Source organism: Bubalus bubalis, chromosome 3, assembly GCF_019923935.1.
Source record: "Bubalus bubalis isolate 160015118507 breed Murrah chromosome 3, NDDB_SH_1, whole genome shotgun sequence".
Lineage (NCBI taxonomy): Eukaryota > Metazoa > Chordata > Mammalia > Artiodactyla > Bovidae > Bubalus > Bubalus bubalis.
Window position 1 is genome coordinate 72,180,618 of NC_059159.1, and position 18,187 is coordinate 72,198,804.

The 18,187-nt window shown below is 43.0% G+C and overlaps 1 protein-coding gene across 3 annotated transcripts in view; it reads left to right on the forward strand.

The window, feature by feature from the left end:
- KIF13B (kinesin family member 13B) overlaps window positions 1–18,187 on the forward strand; it is a 211,600-nt gene that overhangs the window by 146,170 nt on the left and 47,243 nt on the right. For all 3 annotated transcript variants that reach the window (XM_044939710.2, XM_044939711.2, XM_006064308.4), the window contains 8 exons: window positions 1,288–1,387; window positions 1,946–2,072; window positions 2,912–2,967; window positions 5,009–5,133; window positions 6,616–6,792; window positions 9,616–9,708; window positions 15,988–16,140; window positions 17,400–17,477. In XM_044939710.2, the coding sequence (XP_044795645.2) occupies window positions 1,288–1,387; window positions 1,946–2,072; window positions 2,912–2,967; window positions 5,009–5,133; window positions 6,616–6,792; window positions 9,616–9,708; window positions 15,988–16,140; window positions 17,400–17,477 (909 nt within the window). The remainder of the gene's footprint in view (window positions 1–1,287; window positions 1,388–1,945; window positions 2,073–2,911; window positions 2,968–5,008; window positions 5,134–6,615; window positions 6,793–9,615; window positions 9,709–15,987; window positions 16,141–17,399; window positions 17,478–18,187) is intronic.

The window sequence follows — 18,187 nt, forward strand, 5'->3', positions numbered from 1 at the left end:
CCATTTCTTCAGATCCTTTTCCTGTTTCCCCAAAAGAGTGGTCTCAGACTGGGCTCCAGTGAAGCTGGACCCCCGTAGGCGTCTTCAAGCCACGCCCCTAGGTGTCTTCCACACTTTAAGCCAGGTCCCCTTTTCCCATTTCTTGGAGTCATACAGATTTTCTTTCATTTTCTCCCTTGCTTCATTCCATACTCTCCTGCAAGATTTTGTTTATGTCTGATAAGTTTTATTTTGCCAGTCTGGTTAGTCATCATCTAGGACTGTCAGAGCTCTTTGGATCCTGAATATGTCATCCAGTGTCGTCACCCTCATGATTTGGCCTCATTCTAATTGGATAAAAATGTCTGCCTTCCTATAAGTCACTGATAAAAGCCTTGCATTGGAGAGGGTTAAATACAGAGTCCTGTGGCACGACCGTACAGACTTCTTTTAAGCTGATGTTATTCCATGAATCACTGTCCTTTGGATGTGATATTTCATTCGTCCGTAATTTCGCCCAAGTAGATCCATTGCACATTTCTCCATCTTGTCCACAAGAATGTCAGGAGTTATTTGGTTAAGTGCCTTAGTGAAACCCAGATACGCCCAGTCTGCTCAGCATTCCCCTGATCTACCCGTCTCGTAACTTTATTACAGAAGGAAATGAGGTAAGATGGGCGTGTAGTCAGGTGTTGACTGGTAGAGTTTAGTCTGTTGATAACACACTCCCCTCCAGAATCCCACAGAAACAAGGAGAGAAGCATTTACGTGATGTACAGAGACTGGTGGAACATGTTGAAGACTATAGTTAAGAAATTTGAAAAGTTCTTATGATGGTTCTAAAGGAAATAAATGTGAGGATTATCAAATACTATTTGTGATTTTTGTGGGATCTTAGTTTGCAAACCAGGGATCAAACGTGCATTCCCTCCATTGGAAGGCAGAATCTTAACCACCAGACCACTGGAAAGTCCAAGTATTTGTGACTTTTATCAGCAAAGAGACCTTGCAGATGAGTTCTGCTATACAGATACTTGAAGTTCTGTTCTATCCTTTGAGCCAACAGAAATGCAACTGGTTCTGGATATCAGAGAATGCCCTTTCAGGAATGGTCTTACTATAGGACACATGCTTTAATTTCTGAAAGTTTCTGTTCTTAATAATGGCTGAAGTCAACTTACAGTGATAACAAAAATGTTAGGGTGTAATACTTTACGTCTTTGAAGCCTATTAGAGTAAGGTAAGATAGAGTTTCAGATGTACTGTCTTGACGACATATTTACTCTAAGTTCCTCTGTTTACTTCCAGGATCGGGATTTAGAGAGACTCCGTAGAAAATGGCTAAATGCATTAACAAAACGTCAGGAGTATTTAGATCAACAACTGCAGAAGCTTGTCAGTAAACATGGTACGAAAAGCAACTGGAACGTTTCCCTTCCCCCACATCAGAGTGTGGTTAATCCCCATTGGCCGTCACAGAAGGGAAAAGTAGATGAACTCACCCATCACGGGAACCGCGAGAGCACAGGAATGGTGCTGATTTGTGTCATATCCTTTCAGAAGGACAGTTCCCCTGTTCTAATGAGGTCTTTGAGTAGGTCTCCCTTCCCCCTCAATGACGAGGAAGCAGAGTATGTGCAATAAGCGCTGTCCCACAGACATAACCAAGGAAGAGGCCAGCATTTCTTGGTTTCTGGTCTAGAAGCCCCCGAACCATCTGACTCTCAAGATCATTTCTATTCTGTTCCTCTGTGGCCTTTGATGAACTGAAGGTGGCCCCTCAGTGAGAGCACACCAGCCCCGCCAGCCGGTAGTCAGTATTTTATCATGAGCAAATTTTCATCAGGAACTGGGGAAGTCATAAGTTGCTGGTGAACCCTCATCAGCCAGTACCTGGCATATACAGAGCGTACACAGAAGGAGGAAGTGGGCTACCTGTGTTTGATCCTGATTTCTAATGTTCTAGATAAGACAGAGGATGATGCCGACCGTGAAGCTCAGCTCCTAGAGATGAGGTTGACTCTGACGGAGGAGAGGAACGCAGTCATGGTCCCCTCGGCTGGCAGCGGGATTCCGGGGGCCCCGGCAGAATGGTATGGTGCAGCCATCTGTCTTCCAACGTTCTCGGTGCTCCCAGGGCTGCCCACTTCCACTGTGAATGTTGCCTCTGCTTTGATTAATGGATGAGTCATAGCATATGGGGAAAAAAATTGTCTGAATTAGAGGAAGTGTTAAATTATTTTCATGAGTTGGAATAGCTGTGCCCTAAAACTGTGTTTTATTAAGTAATATTGTTATTGGCCCAAGTAATTAAGATTTCTGAGAATCTAAATCAATATTTAGTACCATCGCACTTAGCATTTAAAAAAAATAGTTAATATGTTAATTACTTGGGTCATTCCCTTAAAAGACTATTCACTCCTAATAAAATTGCATCTCAAGGAGTTTTTGATTTTGGTGCTGGCCTAAACTTAACTGTCAGCAGATATTCTGTGCCACTTTATAGAAATTAAAAATATTGAATTAAGCCACAGGGGGCCCTTAGATATATAACTTCGTAAGAAGGTACGTTTAAACAAGGGAGCTTCAACTTCAGTTTTAAACAGGTACATGTGTCTCCTGGGTTCTGGTATCAGAGTGTATGATAATTTACATGAGAGCACCGGAGAAAAGAAACAGTGGTGATAGTCAAGTCTTTGTGGTACCTCTGATGTGAAATGATAGCAAATGCAGTACCCAGCATTATTATCGGTTGACCTCTAATAGTTCTTAATATATGAAAGCTGAGATACAAAGCATTGGGTTGGCCAAAAAGTTACTTTGGGTTTGTTATAACATCTTACGAAAACCCAAATGAACTTTTTGGCCAAGCCAATACATGCCACCGAGAAAGGCTGCTTTATTTGAGATGCTGTTGTTCATTATGTTTCAGGACCCCTGTTCCTGGGATGGAAACACACATTCCTGTCATATTCCTTGACTTAAATGGTAAGTGAGGTAGTCCCTTCTGAAGGCTTTCCTCTGAAAACTTCATGTCTGAGTAACACCTGTTGCTGTTCAGTCACTAAGTTGTGTCCAACTCTTTAGCGACCCCATGGACTGCAGCCCGCCAGGCTCCTCCGTCTGTGGGATTTCCCAGGCCAGAATACTGGAGTGGTTTGCCATTTCCTTCTCCAGGGAATCCTGCCAACCCAGGGATGGAATACGTGTCTCCTGCATTGGCGGGCAGGTTCTTTACCCCTGAGCCTCTTGGGAAGCCCAAGTAACATTTAGATTCTAACCAGGTATGCAGATAGGCAGTTCTGCAGGCCTGAGGTTCAGGTCCATTTTATGTGTGCAGAAAGACTCTAATACCTCAACAGAGAATGAATTTCCTGTAAGCTTAATGTTTTTATAACAGTGATAGGTATGTTTCATCGCGATGTGTTCTCACATTTCATTCTCCAGCCCATATTGCCCTGTGTGCTCTAGTCTCCCTTCAATTTAGGATGGTAGTAATGTTTTCCTGCACTTAATTCTCAGGAAGAGACTTCTCTCCGGAAATGACTAATAACTAGCGATGTTCGTGTAGCGTGTTTTCTTTTGTCTGGTGTCTTCTTAGCATTACCTAATGGATTTGTCACTTTTTCTGTGAGTTCTTGTGCCATCCATCCATGCATCACTCCCCCTGCCCCCGCACCTTTTAAAAATTACTGTCATTTTTTTCACTCGTGAAATAGTTTGGATACAGCTCCATTTTACATATATTCTGTCTGAGGAGAGACACTGAAATGAAAAGGTAAGATTAAAGAGCTAAAAATAATTTAAAAGTCAGCATTTAAATGCCAAAGACATCTGCAGAACCATGTATTAAAATGAACTATCCTAAACAGACAAGCGTGGATGCCCTCCTAGTTTTCTTTCACCCTGAGAGTGTGTTTCAGCATCTCAGGTATTTAGTGTCCTGTATCATTTGGCTTGGATTTACCTGGTGACTCAGCAGTAAAGAACCCACCTGCCAGTATGGAAACCCAGGTTCGATCCCTGGGTCAGGACAGTCTCCTAGAGGAGGAAACGACAACCCACTCCAGTATTCTCCCCTTGAAAATCCCATGGACAGATGAACTTGGCGGGCTGCAGTCCGTGGGGTCACAGAGAGTCTGATGGCCTAGCAGCTGCACACATGCACCATTTGGCTTACTTGGATGCATGGGCGATGTTTACATACGCAGGGAGTCAGAGAAGAACACTTAGCCACTTGCGCTGTCTGTCCACCCGTCGGGGTTATAAAGTCTTGCCACGGCACTCTATCCTGCCTTGTTCTCTCGAGCCTTGGAGACTGAAGGCAACTCTGTCCTGTCCTTACATTAGGTTCCTAGATGGGTGAGGGGTGTGTATGTGTGTGCAGGAGGGCTAGAAAGTGGAAAAGAACAAACTTAAAAAAGACCTAGCAGTATGGATATTCCAAGACAGGAGCAGCACCCTGTTCAGCCTTATGTCTGTTCTTGGTCCACGAAGCCCACGTCCTAGAAGAGAGACTTTTGATGCTCACCCCCAAGCTTAGATGGATGGGGAATTGGGAGGGCCAGGCTTGGACAGGAATAATCAGAGGACCACAGGGCAACCATTCCATTGCCAGCTCATGTAGCCAGTAGATTTGGTTTGTTAAATTTACCTGTCAGATCATTGGAATCACTCTCATTGTCATGTCTTCAGTGCACTGAAAGACAGGGAATTGGGGTTATAATCCTATCCTTAACATTTATGGGTTGACCTTGAGTAACCTCTTGGGTTTCTTGGCTTCCATTGCCTTCCATGCAAAATAAGGCACGGAGGCAGGCAATTGGATTGAGATAATTTCTTGCGGCATCTCCCATCTCAGATGTGTGAACTGTTTAATGGTCATCCTCTGTGTCATGTAAGATTTCAGAGCCAAAAGCAAATGAAATTTGAGGCAGGAGAATTCTGCTACTAAGCACATTGAAATGTAGCTGTTAGGGGTTATCCTTTAAAGTGATCTCCGTATTTAATGGAACAACTCTGCTTTTAGCTGATGATTTCAGCTCTCAGGATAATCTCGATGACCCCGAAGCTGGTGGATGGGATGCTACCCTCACTGGGGAAGAAGAGGACGAGTTCTTTGAGCTGCAGATTGTCAAACAGCATGACGGAGAGGTAAATAAAGTGTAACTCGGGAAGATTGGGTGAAAAGTAGTTCCTTTAACCTTTCCCCAGGCCTTTGGGAACAATCAGCAAAGTTATCATTTCAGTGCCTCCATTTCTCAAGAAATATAAACAAAAATCTTAATTGTGATTTCCGCGAAGAATGGAACCAGTTCCGGAAGGAAAGGACCGATCAGATTATGCGCATTCACTGTGGCACCGCTCTTGCTGGTAAAGGATCTCTGTTAGTATTAGCAGTTCAGATCAGCAGTGGTCCACTCTCTGGGGAAATGCTCCTGACGTACATGGAGGCAGAACAGCATGGTGTTTGGCACTGACTTTGAAATGCTTTAGTAAAGACTTGTGAATAAGGGGGAAAAGGACTAGACGAAGCCAGATGAAAATGTTTCAGTCTGAGTGATTAAGTGGGGCTTAGTTTCTAATTTTGAGTATATTGGAAAAATAATGAAAGATTTTAAGGAAGGAAAGTCAATGCAATACTTAGAAGGACATACCAACACTTAGCGTTATTCAGAGACGCAAAGCTTGAACTGGGGTGTGTTCTGTAAAAACAGTAAAACAGTCTGTAAAACAGTGGGCCTGTACCCTTCTTTAATAAGCCAGTGTCATGAATGGCAAAGAAAGGCTAGGAACCAGCCTAGATGAAAGTGGGCTAAAAGGACAGGACAGCTAAATGTAGTTTGAGGTCCCAGATCAGAACTGCTGAAAATCTGCATATGGACGCTGTATTATTTAATAGTATTGTATCGGTGTTACATTTCCTGAATATGATCATTGTTCTATGGTTAAGTCGGAGGAGGTCCTTGCTCTAAAAAGATACTTGCTGGGACTTCCCTGATGGTCCAGTGGTTCAGATCTTGCCTTCCAATGCAAAGGGTGGGGAGGTTCGATCCCTGGTCGTGGAACTAAGATCCCACATGCCTCGGGGCCAAAAATCCGAAACATCAAACCGATGTAATATTGTAACAAATTCAGTAAAGACTTTAAAATTGGCCCACATCAAAAAATCTTAAAAAAAAGAAAAAAGATACTTGCTGAAGTGTTCAGGGATAAAGAATTACACGTCTGTAACTTACTCTAAAGTAATTCAGCAAAAAAAAAAAACACACCTCAAAACAACAGCAATATTGAGTGTGTATGTGTGAGAAAGAGGAAAAAAGGGAAGATATTCACAGTTGATGAATTTGTATGGGAGAAACACAGGAGTTCATTATACTAAATTTACAGCTTTCCATTTGAGTATTTTTCAAAGTAAATTCATTTTTGCTGCCAACCAGGAACCTCCTGCTCTGTACCCGCCCAGGTAGGTACCTGAGGCCACGTCCCCGGGTTCCATGGTCTCCCAGGTCATGCTGCAGGCAGCACTGCCCTCGTGACTGGTCTGCTCCCCTTCCGCCAAGCCAAGACGTTTCCTTGTGAGGTTCTGTGTTTTAGGAGGAGGAGGTGACTCCGTCCTTCCCGTCTTCTCCGCAGGTGAAAGCGGAAGCCTCCTGGGACTCGGCTGTGCACGGCTGCCCTCAGCTGAGTAAAGGCACCCCCATGGACGAGCGCGTGTTTCTCATCGTGCGGGTGACGGTCCAGCTCAGCCATCCAGCTGACATGCAGCTGGTATTGCGCAAGCGCATTTGTGTTAACGTTCACGGCCGGCAGGTGGGTCGCTGATGCTCATTGAAGAGGTGACTTTGGGTCTGACGTAAGGGCGGGGCAGTGGAAGGATCGCTCCGGCCTCTGACCCCACAGGCTCTGTGGCCCTCTGAGCTTTTCTCCTCCAGGTGACTGTGGCTGTCCCGTGCCCGTGCTTGCTTCAGTCCCGGAGCCCTTCAGCCTGACTGCCTCCTACATGGCACTGCATTGTTACCCTGAATCTTTATGACTCCACAGTCACAGCTCTCAGCCCTTCTTGTGGGTGCCGTAGAGCCCTGTCAAGGCAAAGTTCACTGTTTTGTCTTTGACTTTCCACCTGGTTCTGATAAGATGAGAAGTTCACTGCTGATGAGCTGTTGTTTGTGCTCCTCACCCTTGGTTTTCCATGCTTTCCTTTCCGTTCTGCTGGTTCACTGATTCATGTATTTGGAGAGAGTCCTCTGCCAAGCTTTGGGGTAAAAAGATGAATGAGAAATAGCCTGTGTCCTTAAAGAGCCTGCGTCCATTGGCCCGTGAGAGTGTATAAACAGGGGCCGGTCTTCTGTGGTGGTGGCGCCGCTGTGCAGGTGCTCTCCAGGGCAGCGGCGAGAGCAGTCAGGGAGGAGGGGAGGGGCCATGGAGCTGCTCCACTGCGGACAGGGGCGGTTGGCAGGCAGAGAAGGACTTGTTGGCTGCTCCCCAGAGAGGAGGAAATGCACGTGCAGAGATGGTGAGGGAGGAACGGGCGTGGCAGGCTTGGGGACCATGAGAAGCATAGTCTGATGGTCAGAGTGTTCTGCAGAGGCCATGACCATGCCTGTCCACACAGTTGCAGCGAGATTATGAAGGACCTGGTGCCGTATGAACCGGTTTAGTAGAAAACTTCTAGATAAGAATAGAAAGCACTTCTCATATTGGTTTTGCAAAGATAGGATTTGAGAGGTTGAGTCTAGGGATTCTTCTCAATATACTGGCTAAAACCAGACAGATGAAAGTAAATCTTCTCATTTAGAAGAGTACAGTCATGGTTGACAGAGTCCTAGATGTAATCTCTACCCCTAAAAATTAATCTTTAGTTCTAAATGTCACACTGATATCAATCTTTGAATGAAGACGGGCCGTAATGCTGTTAAAATTCAGCTCTTCGGCTTGGCGCTCCAGCATCAGGACATATAGGTCACGGGGTAGCTGCCGATGTACGTGCTGTGTCTCCCATTCACTCTTTTCTGAGAAATCTTTGAGGAATTGGAAAAAGACACGTTGCTTTTGGGGAGCATTTTGAAGAGTTACTTGCCATTTCAGAACTAGGGGTTCTGGCTGCCAGGTGCTGAGACTGGCTTGGTTCAACTACCAGCCCCCACAGAAATTTTAATAGAAAGGTGTGTTGTGAAGTCACCAGGTTTCTTCTATTTTTTTTAATTAATTAAAAAAATTTTTAGACATGAGAAGTTGCTGCACTCCCCCCTGGTTAAAATGATTTGATATCAAACTGAAATTGAGATGGTTCATTAACTAAAATTTGCTTCTCTGTAGTGAGAGCAGAGACTTCCTCATGACCCTAATACATGCTAGTTAGCTTCAGTGATTCCCTATAGATGCCGGGGGATGGAGTGGGGAGTGGGGATGGGTCTTAGTGTTCAGTGGGGACAGAGTCTCAGCTTAGGAAGATGAAGGATTAGGGAGATGGATGATGGTAAGATATGGATTGTGCAACAAGGTGAATATTGCATAGTGCCACTGAACTGTGCAGTTAAATATGGTTAAAGTAGCACGTTTTATGTAACTTTTACCAAATTAAAAAACATTTAATAAAACAATAATTTCATACAAATAGAAAACAGAAAAGTATAAGATAATGGCGGCTCCCTCACCTCCTCCCACCACTCATTAAAAGAAAACAAACTGTAGCTGTACTTTGACCAGTGAATTGCTAATGGTTCAGCCTTGCAAGGCTGGAGTCAAGAGTGAAGGGATGAAATATATGCATTCTAAGAGGCTCTTGCATTCTTAGATGCTAAAATGTTCTTAAAAATTAACTAAAGATCACTTAATTATTATTAAATAAGTTTGTGAAAATACATACCTCTGAGACCAAACAGCTTTTTGTCTGTTCTGTTTGGGTTTTTGTGTTTTTTGAAAAACCTATATCCTACTTTGCTTTTGCATGGGGAAAGAGGTTCAGTGTTGGTTTAATATTCTCTCTCCTCCTTATCTTTATTCACCAATTGTATTCTGCCCTCATCCCTGCTCTCTTCAACCTCTACAGGATGTTCAGTCTTAGCAGCATCTTCAAATGAGTCATCTATGCATTAATTCAACAGTTCAATTCAAAGCATGCAGAGAGTGCAGTCAGCATAAACAGTGGCCATGCACTCCTAAATCATTCTCCGTAACGACCCTGCTTTGGTCAAGAATTTAATGCCTGAACTTGTCAATATTCATAGTGCAAGATGTCCATCGTGCTGGGAAAAAAAGGATTAAGAGTCACCAGCCTTTCTTTACATTTTAGTTAGAAGGTCATTTTATTGTGTAGAAGTCAACAGTCTTTTTCTGTAGCCTTTTTAAAGCAGTGTTGAACCAGATGCCTAACGTGGTTCCAGAGTTTAGGATCTGCATTTTTCATGTATTCGGTCTGGTAAATGCAAGCATCGTATAAATGGGTCTGTTTGGGGGCACTAAGAACAAGTTGAGGAACCTGTATATAGTGATTTGGGTTTTGACTTACATTGCAAATAATGTTCTTTTTCTTTTTGGCTAGTGTGAATATGGTGTCTTTTATGCTGCCTCTTTGTTAATGAAAACTCAGTTTTTGAGATGGGAAGCCATATCTTCTCTTCTGTTTTTCTCTAGGGTTTTGCTCAGAGTCTCCTCAAAAAGATGTCACATCGAAGTTCTATTCCAGGCTGTGGAGTGACTTTTGAAATTGTCTCCAATATTCCAGAGGTGAAGGATCATATGAAATTTGTATTTACTAAGAGTAAACATGTAACAAGAGCTAACTCCCTGAAAAGTCACCTACCTAAGAAATACCTATCAAATGAAAATGTGTATATACAAAAATGCTGTAGGCTTGTAGAGGAGTTTTGTAATCGTAACTTGATTCATAGCACAATGTGTGTGCATATGTAATACTTCTGTGGGCTTGAAGGTTCTTGTTTTAGTCTTTTGTTAAAGAAGGGTCTTTTGAAAAGCAAATCAGCACCATTTTACTCACAGAAGAGGATATAACCTTAAAGGGAGACAACACAGCATAATACAGAGTTCCAGGGTAACATATTGGAATCAGACAGAAATCTTGTTTCTGTCCCCTCTTAGTGAAGTGAACTTGGGTAAGTTACTTTGAGCCTAAGTTTTTTCATTTATCAAACTGGGTTAGTAATACCTCCTATACAGAGTTGTTTTTTAAGGATTAAATGAGACAATATACACAAATTGTACACATGTTAAACAGTAAATTGTAATTGCTATTAATTATAGTTAGCAATAGTATTACTATTGAATACTAATGGGGTAGTATTTTGTATATTTTTAATTAATTATTAATTACTATTAAATACTAATAAATAGTATTTATTACTGTTTTTCTTTTTGAGCTAATTGAGATATGCATAGAAATGAAACAAATGGAGCTGAGAATACCCATGACGGGCGCTTGCTAGAGAATGTAGGTTATATGCTTCCTAGTGCTTATTCCCTGATTTAGACAGATTTGTTCACCCGGTTATCGGCACAGCTACTAACCAGGCCTTCCTTACCGGGATAGGAGAAGTGGGGGGTCTAAGGAAAGGACTCTGTGACAAAGTGAGGAAGAGTGGTTCCCTCCGCCATGTTGACTACAGAGCACTGGGGAGTGAGTGAGGAGGTCCAGGCTGTGTTGCCCTTGGGGGTGGAAAATGGGAATGGGACCCTGGGGTGAGGACTCTCACCTACGCACACCGTCTACCGTGCCTTCATACTCTTCATTCAGGGGCTCAGTGTCTGTCGATTGATTCTGCTGAGTATTTGAACAGTAGATGGACAGTATATATTTGAAGACAGATTAGGTTTTGGAAGACTGAGAAGATTACACAGTACTTGGGCTTTGTTTTAGAGTTCTTTTATTGCAGAATACTTTTGCTCTCAAATAATGTCAAATAGTGACTAAATTCTTCTCTGGCTCTTCAAAATATTAGGCTTACAAGGCAAATATTAACTGTTTGATTGTTTGATTTTGAACCTGCCGAAACTTTAAAAATTGAACCCCTTTTCGAGTTAGACTAGCTGCAAAATCTTGAGTCTGTAATAGGTTGCTCTTTGTATGCTTGGAGGAGCCTGGTAGGCTGCAGTCCATGGGGTCGCTGAGGGTCGGACACAACTGAGCGACTTCACTTTCACTTTTCACTTCCATGCATTGGAGAAGGAAATGGCAGCCCACTCCAGTGTTCTTGCCTGGAGAATCCCAGGGGCGGGGGAGCCTGGTGGGCTGCCGTCTATGGGATCGCACAGAGTCGGACACGACTGAAGCAACTTAGCAGCAGCAGCAGCAGCAACCAGAAGTTTACTATTTATTCTTTGTATCTGAATGCTTTCTCTCTTTTTCTAGTGTTTCAGATCTTAACTCTATAAATGGTTTGAATGCAGTTGAGAAACACAACTGCAATGAACCATCCTTTTCTGCCTTCCTCTTTCTTCCCCTCCTTCCTTCTCATTGGCAGTTTTCTTTTTCTGTGTAACAGGGCTTTTATTCCTCAGGTGACACGGTTTTCAAAGGGCAGAAGTGTGCAGTAATCAGCGGAAGGATAAACAGAGGCCTCACGTGATGGGGCTGCCTGTTAATAATTCGCTAAACGACTAAGTTGGCAAGCGTTAGAGTCACATTATCAATTCCTGATGATAAAAAGGAAAACTGAGACTTAAAGCCTACAGTGTAAGGATTTGTTTTTATTTCAAAATAAGCTTCTTAAAAGCTGTGTTTCATCATGAAGAAGCCTGGAAAAGTTCTTTGTGTTTCATGTTACAGAGGCCATGAGGGCTCAGTAGCAAAAAGAAGTGGTCATAGACCAGAGAGCAACAGGAGATGGTTTTGCCTTTCTTTTTCTTCTTCCCTTTTTGTTTTTGTTAAAAGCAGCTAGAATGCTTTCATTGCTAATGGGGGTATAAAATGATACATTCACTGGCAGTTTATTATCAAGTTAAATAGACATCTACCCCATCACCCAGTAATTCCACTTATAGGCCCTTATCCAAGAGAAATGAAAACATGTATCCATAAAGATTTACATAAGAATATTCAAAGCTGCTTAATTCAAAACAACCTAAAGCTGGAAGCAACCCTAACATCCATCAACAGAGGAATGGGTAAATAAATTATGGCTTATCCATACTGTGGAATATTACTCAACCATGCAAAGTAACGAACTACGTGATGACGAAATCTCTGAGTCACTATGTTACGTGAACAACCAGATGCAGAAGGGTATAATTCCATTTTTGTAAACTTCTGAAACAGGCAAAATTAATCTGTGGTGAAAGAACTGATCTTTCCTTAGGGGAGGGAAGGAGTTGAACTTTGTGAAGTAATGGAAATGTTTTATATCTTGAGAGGGATGTGGATAACGTGGGTAAATACGTTTCTTTAAAACTCAGATATCTTCTCTCTCAGAAAACCAAGATATGTCTGTTCCCATCAGATACCAGAAAGTATTCCATGTCCAGTGGTGAACAGAATACTCTCATCAGGAGTCAGGAGACCTAAGTTCTAGTCTTGCCTCTCTTGCTAATTATGTGGCCTTCCTCTTTTCTTGTCTGTAAAACAAGAATGATTCCTAGGCCCAAATGAATTACTGTAGGAGAGAAAAGTTTTGTGAACTTAAGCTGACTTCTGAATTTTTCCATATTTTATCTGTTCTAAGGCTTATGTTAATTAAAAAAAAATAGTCTTGAAGTTAGACTGTGTCTTAAAATTGATGCTGTCTTAAAGTTAATTGGCCGAGTTTTTCTTTTTTTTCTCTCCTTAGTAATATATAAAATAATTTTCTCTTAAAGTTGATGGCATCTTAAGATGTAGTGGCATTTAGATACATTCAGTTCAGTTCAGTCGCTCAGTTGTGTTCGACTCTTTGTGACCCCATGGACTGCAGCACACCAGGCTTTCCTGTCCATCAGCAACTCCCGGAGCTTCCTCAAACTCATGTCCATTGAATCAGTGATGCCATCCAACCATCTCATCCTCTGTTGTCCCCTTCTCCTGCCTTCAGTCTTTCCCAGCGTCAGGGTCTTTTCCAATGAGTCAGTTCTTTGCATCAGGTGGCCAAAGTATTAGAGTTTCAGTTTTAGCATCTGTCCTTCCAATGAATATTCAGGACTGATTTCCTTTAGGATTGACTGGTTTGCTCTCCTTGCAGTCCAAAGGACTCTCAAATGAGTCTTCTCCAACACCACAGTTCAAAAGCATCAATTCTTCGGCGCTCAACTTGCTTTATAGTCCACCTCTCATGTCCATTCATGATTACTGGAAAAACCATAGCTTTGACTTGACAGACCTTTGTTGGCAAAGTAATGTCTTTGCTTTTTAATATGCTATCTAGGTTGGTCATACCTTTTCTTCCAAGGAGCAAGCACCTTTCAATTTCATGGCTGCAGTCACCATCTGCAGTGATTTTGGAGCCCCCTAAAATCAAGTCTGTCACTGTTTCCATTGTTTCCCCATCTATTTGCCTTGAAGTGATGGGACCAGATGCCATGATCTTAGTTTTCTGAATGTTGAGTTTTAAGCCAACTTTTTCACTCTCCTCTTTCACTTTCATCAAGAGGCTCTTTAGTTCTTCTTTGCTTTTTGCCATAAGGGTGGTGTCATCTGCATATCTGAGGTTATTGCTATTTTTCCTGGCAATCTTGATTCCAGCTGGTTCTCCATCCAGCCCAGCATTTCTTATGATGTACTCTGCATATAAGTTAAATAAGCAGGGTGAAAATATACAGCCTTGACGTACTCCTTTCCTGATTTGGAACCAGTCTGTTGTTCTTTGTCCATTTCTAAGTTTTGGTTCTTGACCTGCATACAGATTTCTCAGGAGTGAGTCAGGTGGTCTAGTATTCCCATCTCTCTAAGAATTTTCCAGTTTGTTGTGATCCACACAGTCAAAAGCTTTGGTGTAGTCAATAAAGCAGAAATAGATGTTTTTCTGGAACTCTCTTACTTTTTCGATGACCCAACAGATGTTGGCAATTTGAACTCTGGTTCCTTTGCCTTTTCTAAATCCATTTTGAACATCAGGGAGTTCTTGGATCACATACTGTTGAAGCCTGGCTTGGAGAATTTTGAGCATTACTTTGCTAGTGTGTGAGATGAGTGCAATTATGCAGTATTTTGATTGTTTTTTGGTATTGCCTTTCTTTGGGACTGGAATAAAAACTGACGTTTTCCAGTCCTGTGGCCGCTGCTGAATTTTCCAATTTTGCTGGCATATTGAGTGCAGCACTTTCACAGCATCATCTTTGAGGACTTGAAAGAGCTCAACTGGAATTCCATCACCTCTGCTAGCTTTGTTCTTAGTGATGCTTCCTAAGGCCCACTTGACTTCACATTCCAGAATGTCTGGCTCCAGGTGAGTGATCACACCATCGTGGTTATCTGGGTCGTGAAGATCTTTTTTGTATAGTTCTTCTCTGTATTCTTGCCACCTCTTCTTAATATCATCTGCTTCTGTTAGGTCCATACCATTTCTGTCCTTTATTGAGCCCATCTTTGCATGAAATGTTCCTTTGGTATCTCTGATTTTCTTGAAGAGATCTCTAGTCTTTCCCATTCTATTGTTTTCCTCTGTATCTTTGCATTGATCACTGAGGAAGGCTTTCTTATCTCTCCTTGGTATTCTTTGGAACTCTGCCTTCAAATGGGTATATCTTTCCTTTTCTCCTTTGCTTTTCACTTCTCTTCTTTTCACAGCTATTTGTAGAGTCTCCTCAGACAACCATTTTGCTTTTTGCATTTCTTTTTCTTGGGGATGGTGTTGATCCCTGTCTCCTGTACAATGTCACAAACCTCCGTCCATAATTCTTTAGGCACTCTTGTCTATCAGATCTAATTCCTTGGGTCTATTTGTCACTTCCACTGTATAATTGTAAGGGATTTGATTTAGGTCATACCTGAATGGTCTAGTGGTTTTCCCTACTTTCTTCAATTTACATCTTAATTTTGTAATAAAGAGTTCATGATCTGAGCCACAGTCAGCTCCCAGTCTTGTTTTTGCTGACTGTATAGAACTTCTCCTTCTTTGGCTGCAAAGAATATAATCAATATGATTTCGGTATTGACCATCTGGTGATGTCCATGTGTAGAGTCTTCTCTTGTATCGTTGGAAGAGGGTGTTTGCTATGACCGGTGGACTGGAAAAAATGTTCGGTTTTACCATATGATGGTGTGTAAAATCTCGAGCAAACTTGTTGGCCAGCCCAGTGTTTTTGCAGTTTTTGATGTTGTTATAACAAAATTCACAAGTAAAGGATCTGATTTTTCCCAAGAAGAGTGCTTTGTTATGAGCCATATGAGCTTGAGAGATCTGATTAATTATATTAACAAAATCCCTCCCGTGACATGCAAACATCCTATTTATATGCCTGGACCAGCTGTGTCCATGGAGCTGGGCAAGGGAGAATATGCCTGGGGGCTTCTCTGCTTGGTCGGCTTCCAGTCTTGGGCCTCTGTCTGCAGAGCTGGGGATTGGACTATGTGGAGAGTCCATGGGAGGCTGCTTATTGAAAGGCTTGCAGTCTCGCCCTTCTTCCCACTCTTACCCTCATCCCTACGTCTGCCTCCTGCGAGGGTGGTTTGGGTCCCACATGGGTCCAGCTGTCACCTCAGCTCCCTAGTCCTCCCTCTGGCCCCTCAAGATGTGTTCCTAAAGTACTGTTGTGGTCAGGTTTCCAGCTTGTCCCCCAGATCTTTCTAACCAGGAATGTCTTGGTTCACAATGGAAGTGCAGGAGAGGACAGTTTTGTTGAAAACGTGCTGTGTTTCCACTGCTCTGTGTTTAGCCTTTTGAGTGACCCCAGCCACCATGTATACCATGATTTCTGTGGGAAAATGCATTTTGAGTTCCAAGAGCTGACTTTAAAATGGAACTTGGAATATATCCCATTTGTTGGTTCGGTACGCTCTGTGGATTCATATAGATAAGATGCCTCTGTAGCATTTTCTTCTGCAAGGTACTTAATTTTAACGTATAGCTTTCCATTCTCCAGGATGCTCAGGGAGTAGAGGAACGAGAAACGTTAGCAAGGATGGCAGCTAATGTGGAAAACACGGCGTCTGCCGACTCAGAAGCGTACATCGAGAAATACCTCAGGAGCGTGCTGGCGGTGGAGAACCTCCTCACGTTAGACCGCCTTCGCCAGGTCAGCTGATGGGGCCAGGGCAGGGTGCCAGCCCAGTTCGACCCAGGGTTTGACTTTCCGCAATTCACAGTATTGTGACGTCTAAACTTTTGAAACCTCTTAAGTGGAGCATATTGACTTACCTTAAACTTGCCAGTGAGTCTTCGAAGATACAAAAGTGACATTTGGAAGTTACTTTTTCCAAGACCCTAAACAGTAGCTAGTTGCCTGGGCAGTGCTGTGCTGTGTGCTTGGTCGCGTCTGACTCTCTGCGACCCCATGGACTGCAGCCCGCCAGGTTCTTCTGCCCATGGGGATTCTCCAGGCAAGAATACTGGTGTGGGTTGCCATGCCCTCCTCCAGGGGATCGTCCCAACCCAGGGATCAAACCCAGGTCTCCCGCAGTGCAGGCGGATTCTTTACTGACTGAGCCAGTAGCGGAAGGAAATATGTCACTCTTGCTGGTTAAGAAGTATTTTACAAATTCCTTGACCCTGGACAGTCGCCAAAGAAAAATGTAGCCCTGAGGCAGAATGTTGTGTCCTTTCTTGGCCTCCACAGCCTCAGAGTGGATCTCTAAGAGGGAAAATAGAGGTGCCAGCCATAAACCCAAGGCTCAGAGAAGCTCTAAACGTCAGTTTATGTAGCTATGTTGAAACTTTAAAAAATGTTTTTAAGTTATTTATTTAGGATGTGCCAGGTCTTAGTTGTGGCCTATGGGTCTAGTTCCCTGACCAGGGATCGAACCTGGACCCCTGCTCTGGGAGCACAGAGTCTTAGACACTGTGGACTACCAGGGATGTCCCCAAACTTTTTTTTTTTTTTTAATAAACAAAGATACTAATGAAACATAAAAGTGAATGGTCTGCTTTTCATAATCTTTCTCCTGGGACTCACTTGTGGCCAGCTTCAAGGGAGCCATCAGTAGATAAGGAAAGGAATGAACCACATAACCTGTCAGCTGCTTAATTAACTTTGAATATTCCACAGTGACAGTAATTGGGTCATTCTGTTGTATGAAGTAACAGCTGTCATTTAAAGAACCAGGGAACTTCCCTGGCAGTCCAGTGGTTAGGACTATGTGCTTCTGCTACAGAGGGCACGGGTTTGATCCCTGGTCGGGGAGCTAAGATCCCACAAGCTGTGTGGCATGACCACGCCACTCCAGTAAGTAAAGAGCTTGGAATATGTCCATAGCTCAAAGCCTGCTTTAGACTCTGTTGCTCTGGAAGTGTGTGTCTCATGCGTGCTTTTCCTCTTGTGTTTTCTCTGACCCACAGGAAGTTGCCGTGAAGGAACAGTTGACGGGAAAAGGGAAGCTGAGCAGGAGGAGCATCAGCTCTCCTAATGTGAACAGAGTGAGTGCGCGGGACCCCAGCCTGTGCTCGGCCCAGGACCTGCTTTTGCTCCTCCTCTTTCCTTGGGTAACTCCTTTCCGTCCTTTAAGTCTCATCTCGGCATCATTTCCTCCTCTGCACTGGCTGTAGTGCCCACTTCTCTACCCCGTAGCATCGTTGCAGCCCCCATCTCTGACCTTCCTCATGTTACACGGTAAGCATCCGTGTAAGTCCCTCTGGATTTGTTTCTCATTTATCTTCATACCTCCGGTGCCTGGCACAGTGACTGTGTCAGGTGAGCATAGCGTTGTGCCTGGGGAAAGCCGTGTGAATTTTCTAGGCTGAACTTAATTACTTTCAGGTTGAGGAGAAGTCTGGACCTTGTTTATAAACTCAGTTGCTCAAAGGTCATCCAGGGAGCATAAGTGAGTCAAGTCAGTTAGGTTTGTTTTGTCACAGTGTTTTAAGTTTGTTGTTGTGTTTTAAAACATAGATAAAATTTACATGAATATGAAGCTTACAAATAATTCTTTGCATGAATATAAAGCTTACAAATAATTCTTCACAAAGAAATAATGCTTGAAGCCCTGTGATTTATCTCTGCTTTCCTTACTTTTGATAAAGAGGTGGATGTGAGAAATAGTACACTGTTGTCTGAACTTCACACCAAGGGAAACCACAGTATAAATGTTGAAATAAAGAGTAGCTGACCCTTAACCCTGGTGTTGGAG